This window comes from Tyto alba, unplaced genomic scaffold, assembly GCF_018691265.1.
Source record: "Tyto alba isolate M040663 unplaced genomic scaffold, T.alba_DEE_v4.0 Super-Scaffold_200000100656, whole genome shotgun sequence".
Classification (NCBI taxonomy): domain Eukaryota; kingdom Metazoa; phylum Chordata; class Aves; order Strigiformes; family Tytonidae; genus Tyto; species Tyto alba.
The window spans coordinates 261,856-270,082 of NW_024881285.1; the positions used below are offsets into that span (position 1 = coordinate 261,856).

The 8,227-nt window shown below is 55.0% G+C and overlaps 1 protein-coding gene across 1 annotated transcript; it reads left to right on the plus strand.

Annotated features, from left to right (window-relative positions):
• The first annotated feature begins 2,127 nt into the window (after positions 1–2,127).
• LOC122153545 (coiled-coil domain-containing protein 81-like) lies at positions 2,128–3,910 on the plus strand. Its single transcript, XM_042793959.1, has 5 exons — positions 2,128–2,245; positions 2,463–2,524; positions 2,981–3,131; positions 3,369–3,625; positions 3,833–3,910. Exons 1-5 carry the CDS (start codon positions 2,128–2,130, stop codon positions 3,908–3,910), a joined length of 666 nt encoding a protein of 221 aa, XP_042649893.1.
• Positions 3,911–8,227: the final 4,317 nt, after the last annotated feature.

The window sequence follows — 8,227 nt, forward strand, 5'->3', positions numbered from 1 at the left end:
CAGGTCACCACGGCCGTGAAGTCTCCATGGTTGATCTTGCAAGCCTGCTCCTGCCCTGTGGACAGCCCAGAGACCTGTGCAGTGACTCTCATTTGTGTCTGGCCCGAAGTCATTCTTGTGAGCAAATCTAATGGGACAGATGGAGGACTTTAGGTAACAAACTCTTCCCATTGTGGCTAGGACTTCTCTTCTGGGTGACCTCATTGCCCAGGACAGTTCTTGCTGTATTTTGAAATTAAACCCAACAGAGGAGAAAATTCCTTGGTACATCTCATTCTTCATTGTTCTGCATCCATACCGTGTGCTGAGGGAACAAAGCCCCTCTGGGCTCCCCACCCTCGGCTCAGCCTTAGACCACGATGGGACCCAAGGGAATCTTCCGCTACTGGGAGCCGCTGAGGACACCTGCCAGGTACCTGCTTGAGCTGTTTTGCCTCTTTGGGGCAGGAGATCTCTCCTCTGGGACACACCTGGGACTCCCTCCAGGTACTTGGTGGGTTTGGCGGCCCTCATCTCAAAGGAGCACCCACCCAGGGTGGCAGCCCGGGAACCCTCCTCTGCAGAGACCCCAGATAGTGTGCCTCCTCCAGGAGGAAGCTCCAACTGCACGCACCCACCTGGGACTCCCCCTGGCCAGAAACCAACGGTGGTTTGCCTCTGGTGGAAAGAGCCCCCATGCCAGGGGGGCTGTCTGGGATGCCTCCGCGGGAGCAGCACAGATCGGTTTGCCTCACCTGAGACGGAGCTGCCATCCCACCTGTGCACCAGGACCTCCACAGCAATAGTTCCTCCAGGGGTTTTGCATCCTCAGGGCTGAAGCACTCATCCTTTGTGGCTGCAAAGTATTTCCACTGGTGCCCAGCCTGGGTTCTCTCCGCAGAGACCTACCCCCAGGGAAGAGTCACTGCCTAGTAGTTGTAGCCTCCACTGGCAGGCTGTGATTGTAGGAGCTCTGTGCTGCTTGCAGAGCCAGCTGCCCAACTTGGGTTCCTCGCTGGCATAAAGATAGCTCTGTTTCTGAGGGACTGTGCACAAAGGGGGCCCCAGGTAGGTTTGTGTCTGCATGCAGCTCGCCCCACGCCTGGGAAGCAGCTGAGGATTTTTCCCTGGTAGATCCCCAATGTGGCTGTTCACCCTGGAGTGATAACCTCATCCCAGGTGAGAGGTGAGCTCATTGCAGTCTACAACTTCCTCAAGGGAGGCAGTGGAGAGGGAGGTGCTGATCTCCTCTCTCTGGTGACCAGGGATAGGACACGAGGAAATGGAATGAAGCTGCATCAGGGGAAGTGCAGATTGGACGTTAGGAAAAGGTCCTTCACCGAGAGGATGGTCAGTCACTGGAACAGGCTCCCCAGGGAAGTGATCACAGCACCAAGCCTGTCGGACTTCAGGGAATATCTGGACAACCCTCTTAGTCATATGGTTTAATTTTAGGCAGTCCTGCAAGGACCAGGAAGTTGGAATCGATGGTCCTTATGGGCCCCTCCCAACTTGAGATATTCTTTGATTCTATGTCTACAGAGATCACACATCATCTCTAAGCATTTCACCTTTTTTTTTTTTTTTTTTTATTCTCTTAAATTCATCAGCATTTCCACTGTTCCAGTTTCTGCCTGCTGGTATTGAAAAAGCCCTGGTGCCTCTTGCTGTGAGCACTCAAATTCAGCCACTGATGGCTCATCCCTCTCAGAGCACCCAGGAGTGAGTGGACAGAGTCACGGGTGCTCATGGCAATGGGGATTAAAGTAAGTATTTTGAACAACATGGGATGGATGAGTGTATCCTACCAGGTTTACCTACAACAGTTTACCTGCGTGCTGTCTGCTGGTTTGAGGAGCAAGCACAGGATTATGGGGCTGAGACAGCATGGGCATACATTAGCAGGGCACTGGACAGGGAGGAAGGAGCTGGCGAGAGCCCCATCACGCAGGGCAGCAGGTCAGTGGGTGCCATGTCACCGTCATCAGCCAGTCAGTGGTGGCCGTGTCACAGTGGGCAGCAGCAGCACCAGTGGCTGTGTCACCATGATGTCACAAGGGGTCTGTGACATGGCCGCACAGGGGTACAAGAGGAGCCGCAGAGCGGTGGGTCTTGCACCCTGGAGGAGTGTCTGTAGGACGAACAGGGATGAACTTCACCATGGCTGTCGCCAATAAGAAGCAACCAGCCAGTGCGAGGCGGAGCAAGATAGAGTTCTGGGATGGGATGAAGGACACCTTCATGATGCCCAGCATCCCCGTCACAGGTATAGGCATCCACAGCCACCACAGGAACGCTGTGGGGACCAACGCTTTTGGCATTGTGTGGGGGAGACTCAGCACTGGAGCCATCTCAGGAGTGTCCTCATCTGGGGCTGGGGACAGCAATGACACTCTATCTGCCAACGCACCAGAGCTCGGGGACGTTGGAGGGTTGAGAGCCGGTGGGCATGCAGCGTGACTCACTTTTCCTTTGCTTTCCAGAGCGAATACGCATCTGGGACGTGGTGTCCAGCTACATTCAAGAACACCTCCTGCTGCACAAGGTGGGGTGACACCTGCATCCTCCTCGTCCACCCAGAGGGGCGAGGAGTCCCTGTGACCCTGGGGCATGGCCTGCAGAGTTACTCTTCCCCTCCTCAGAAAGCAGGAAACTCACCCCAAAAGTCCCCACCGAGGGACAAACAGGGATTGTGCAAGGGGTGGTATCACCTCTGGTAGGTGGTGTTGGTACCTCAGGGGCTGATCCCGGTGACTGGACACCCCTCGGATGCCCAGAGGCTGCTCCTGCCCCGACTCCAGCACTGCTTTTTCAGAGAGAAGGGGAATGAGAAGGCTTGGCATCTCCTCCCCAATCTCTCCCCGCTGCCCAGCTGGTGCCTTTGAACAGCAGGAGCAGGCAGGGTCTGGTCCAAAGCACCATCCATGGACGCGACCACCCCAAGCTCTTTTCTCTGCAGCCAGTCCTCACCCGTTGGCCATTCCTTCTCTTCTACTTGCAGGGGGTCCGAATTCCCACCCTCGGCTCCTTTGATGTGGTCCCCACGCACATCCAGGTTGGGAACAAGAAGGTCACTGTCCAGAGTCCCGTGTTTCACCTGGCCAGGAACCTTGCGGTCCACAACCTGATGGAATACAAGGCCTACCTGCCTGGTAAGACTGCACATTCAAACCCTGGCTGGCTGCACAGTCAGGGTGAAGGCAAGTATCGCACCCCTTCTCTGGCTCTGAGACTCTTCCCTACGGCAAACTGTTGCCCCCTCTGTGGGGCAGCAGGTCCAAAACTGGGGCTTTTCTGAGCAATGAGTGCAATAAGCAGCAGCTCCTGGGAAACGCCTGCAGAAAGGGTCACTGGCTGAGCGCCTCTTTCCCCCTTCTGTGGTTTTTCAGGCAATAAGGAGCTAAAGCCCCTCAAGTATGCTGAGGTGGCCGCAGCCGCCTCTGTGTCGCGGCGGAAAGTGGAGATCTGCATCCAAGGCACCATGTCCCTCCTCTCTCAGTGCATGGGGAAGGGGGAGAACGTCGCCCTTGTCCTGAAGGGCATGGGGGTGCTCCTCATCGAAGACAGGAGAGTGCAAATGAACTTCTACTCTGATTTCCTGGAGAAGATTACTGCGAGGACGATCCAGGAAGTGGCTGCACTCAAGGTGAACCTTTTTGGTTTCCCCACAGCTTGGGTGCATCAACAGCAGTTCCCCAGCACTGCTTGTGTGCGGCCTGCCAGAACACGGCCAGCGGCTCAGGCCAGGCGAGAGCATGGTCCTGCCACCTCTTGCTGCCCGGAACTCCTCCACTATTGAGTGCCTTGGCCACGTTGAGGATATCCTGTCATCTCCAATGTTCCTCCATTGCAGGTTTTCCAGATGCTATCCCCCACGGTACCCATTGCTTCCCTGACCTTCACCGGCCGCGTCATCATCTTTCCTGAGTGAGTACTTTGGTGGCTGTTGCCTCTGGTTGATGCAGCTGCCTAGCTGAAGTTTGGTAGCTTCTGCTCCTTGGGTTCACAAGTGTTCCGGTGTGAGACACTGTGCAGTGACTCTCATTTGTGTCTGGCCCGAAGTCATTCTTGTGAGCAAATCTAATGGGACAGATGGAGGACTTTAGGTAACAAACTCTTCCCCTTGTGGCTAGGACTTCTCTTCTGGGTGACCTCATTGCCCAGGACAGCCCTTGGGGATGGGGCATCGTTGCCTTAGGAGAACAACGGCCCTTACGGCAATACCAAAATCTCTGCCTGCAAGCGAGTGATCGTGGCAAGTGGCACCTGGCAAGGGCTGGTGGTGCCGTGGGTCACGCTGGTGTCATCTCTTTGTCTCCAGCTTTGAATTGGAGTTTGTGCCCAAACCACCACCCAGCAGGGCCCCTCACAAGAGACATGTCCCTGCTGAGGACAACATGCAGAAGAAAGAAGAGGTTTTGTCACCTCCCAGGCAGAGCAAGAGAGGTAAAGCAGCTCCCGGCTCCGTTGCATAGCGCGGACAAGCAGCTTCTGTAGTGTGATGGGCAAATCCCCAGTGGCGATTGTCAAAAGGGTCCCACTTGTGCCGAAGCTGTGGGACAGCTCAGCACAGCCTGCTAATGACCCCTTGGCTTCCACAAAACTGAACCCCAGGATGGGCTGTGCCCAAGGGAGCAGCAGAAGGGTGGCAATCTGTCCTGGGTTTCAGTGAGTGCTGGGGTTCAGTGAGTAGCAGGGGAGGGGGGCTACAGCGGTGGCTCCTGTGAGAAGCTTCTCAAAGCTCCACTGGCTCCAAGGCAGACCCGCTTCTGCAGCAAGGCCGAGCCAATCAGCTGTGCCTCTGAGATAATGTACGTTAGGAAGGGGACATGGGAGGAGGAGTTGGAGTTGTGAGGAGGTAATGGGTAAGGGGGTGATTCATCCCTCCCTGCTCCATCTCGAAACCCAAGCCGTGAGGCTTATTTTCTTATTCCTGGGGCTGGAGGGGAGGGGGGAGTGAGCAGCTGCGTGGTGCCCAGTTGACCTCTGAGCTCGAACCGCCGACACATCCCAAGGCCCCCAGGAAATGACCCCTCTGCAAGAGTCCCTGGCCCGGCACCGGCATCACCCAGCTCCTCTTTCCCAAGTCTGACACTGATAACATGGTCACAGAACCACGCTGTGCCATGGAAATGAGGAGCTGGGAAAGAGCCAGCGCCAGAGTGGCTGCGAGGGGAGCAGAATGGCCCTCTCAGATGTTCTGGGAGGAGGCCTGAGCACCTCTAACGTGTCACCAGGGCTGGCAGTGTCCCAGCAATGCTCTTCTGACAAGGTCTCTCCTTCTCAGGTCCACTGAGTTTGGCTGAACTGCCCTCGTTTGAGGATTGCAACTTGACCCGTGATAAATCCCCACAGCTCTGGAAAACAATAATGGAGAACAGGAAGAAGCCTTTGTCTGGGTCAGTCAGGAAGCTCAGGGCTGGTGCCCGCACACGGTTGTTTTCTAACCCAGCAAGAGCCCGTTCCCCAGCCCCAAACACTCACTGTGTTCAATCACTGCTCAGCAGTGGTGAAGGCAGAGCCTGGAGGAGGGGCATAGGGCTCTGAGGAGCCCCCAGTTGCACAGGGCTGGATCTTCTCCAGCACTTCAGGAGAGCAGGCCCTAGCGCAGGGGCCTGGGGCCATGGGGATAGCCATGTGTCAGCTGAGGGTCAGAGCTCAGGGGTTTTCCTCAGCTGAGCTGCTGGTGGCTGTGCAAAGAGGCACGTGGCTCACAGGGGCAGGATGTGGCCCCAAACCTAATCGTGTCCTCAGGCAGACCCCTCCTGTCGTGTCCTTTCAGGTGGCTGCCAGTGGTCCCCAGACAACTCACCCAGAAAAGGGCAGCAGGTGACCAGCCCAACCCAGGGGCAAACCCATGCCCAATAGCCAAGCATCCCAGCAGAGCCCAGCTCAGGCACTGAAACCTCAATGGTGCAAACAAGGAGAACAAGAAAGAAAGAAAGTTCCTGTCGGAATCAAATTACCGTCAGTGAGGTGTGAGGCCAGGATGCCTGAGAAGCCTCCCGCCTACAAGGTCTTCATTCCGCAACCACTGACACTGGAGGTGGCACAATTACTAAAATCAAGGCCAGAGACGTTCTGGTCAGTGCTGAAGGAACCGCAGAAGACCGTATTAGCGGGATACAGCTTTGAGCCCTCCCTTCTTGTGCCACCAATGTATGAAGAGTCCAGGTCTACGCAATGCCACCCACTGAAGGCCAGATCTGCAGTGTCCAGGATGGAGTGGCCCTGGCTGGAGTGATCAGGGCTTGGGGTGCCTGCAGCAGAGGGAGTACCACCTGAGGTGGCAGAACAGGTCCGTGATTCAGATCTGTGTCATTCTTGGGTGCTGTTCCCTTGTAGAAATGCAGAGTTAGAGTACAGTGGGGACTCTTCAAAGACTCCAAAGTTCCACCTGATGATCCCATCTCAGGCCCTTCCATCACCAGGGGCGAGGGGCTTATTTCCAATGTTGGCCTCTCTTCTGTAGCCCCAGGAAACACACAAGACAATCTGATTTTGCCATGTTTGGAACACCTAACGAACTTCAAGGCTGCTGTGGGACATACGGGTGCATAGCTGAGCCTGGGAGGAAGAGAGGGGTGGGAGGAGGTGTTTTCATGATGTGCTAATGCTTCTCGGCATCCTCCTCTGTCTGTTAAGTGGTATTGTTGTTGTTAGTGTCTGTAATAAATTTATCTTTTCTTCTTCTCCTAATGAGTCTGTCTTTCGCCTCGACTCTAATGGGTGATTCATCCCTCCCCGTCTTACCAAGACTTTGCTTCTTATTTTCTCCTTCTCAGCACTGGGGGATAAAGGGGGACAAAGCGGCTGTGTGGTGCTCGGTTGCCCTCTGAGCTCAAATCACGACAGTCTGGCACAGCGTGGGAGCAAAGCGCTGCTGCTAGAGAGGGTTGGAGAGAAAGAGTCAATAAAGGGAGAGAAACAGCTGCCCTGCCCGCCAGGTCTTGAATGCCTTCCACAGACTCTGAGTGTGGGCAAAGAGCTCCCTAAACCCATAGTTTTGTCTTGACGAATCTCTCTTCTTTTCAGCAGCCCGTCTGTCTTAAGGACACAAGCAGCTCTGGAAAGAGATGAATAAAAACACAAAGGAGAAGCTGGAAAAGAACGTTGACTTTTTAAGTGGTTCAGAGTGGTCCTTCACCAGAAAAGGGGAGAGGGCTTTTACAGTTGGCCGTGGCTCTGAGATCAGCCCAAGGTGGTTCTGGGAGCAGGGCCATCAGAGAGGCCTTTCCTCAGGACCTTTCCCACCCAAGGTACCTTTTTGATGGCTGCTATGGAAAGGAACCGGCTTTGGGGGGCAAGAGGAGGCAACTCGGCCTCATTGGGAACAAGGTGGGTGAAGACCTGAATGTCCCTGGAGGGGAAAGCAGAGGATTCAAGTGCAGCCGCGGGAGGCATGGAGGGCACCTGCGTGCCAGGGCAGCGGAGGCCACCGGAGCTGTCACCCAGGGCCATGAGGGGAACGGGGGAAAGAGAGAAAGCAAGGCTGAGCCCAGCTCTGTGGGGCTGGGACTTTCTTCTTCCACTTGGGGTAAAGCCAGGTCTCTTTACTATCCTATTTTTTTACCATTTTAACCAATTTATGTCTCTACTGATGAAATCCTCCAAGCAGGTGCTCTGTTTGGCCATCCCATGGGCCACCCGCAGTGTCAGAAGGTCAATCTCCAGTGCCAGCACTAATCCACTCGTGTCCCCTCCTGATCTCTGGCATTTTCCTCCTTGCCCAAATCCATCTTAATCACCTCAGGAACCCAACTGTCCTTATGGAAAGATTTTGCTTAGGGCCCCTTCCAGCACCTGGGGGCAGGGGCCACACTGATGCCGCCCTAAAAATTCAATCCCTGACTTTGAGCAAAGGTTGTTCCTGAGAACACAGTCACGAGCGAGTGATCAACATCTGCAAAGCCAAAGGTCACTTTGCAGTGGCAGATCTTTCTGCACCAGTTTGCAAGAGATCCAAGGGTGTAATTTCAACATCTTGTTGAAGTGCCAAAATGGAGAGATCTACCCAGAACCAGGAGCTCAGTGTTGGGATGAGCTGTGTCTCACCAGGGAGCCTCTAGTGTCACCCTGTCCAGCCGATCTTATGAAATCGGGTCTTTCTACCGAGGGAAATCACTAAGTCATGTGATAAATCAGATCACTGAGGAGTCTCCAGCCCAACTCTGGGCCCAGAGCAGGTCCCATCAGGCCACACGGGTTTGTGCTCAGTGGAAGCTCGAATGCCTCAACATTAGAAGGG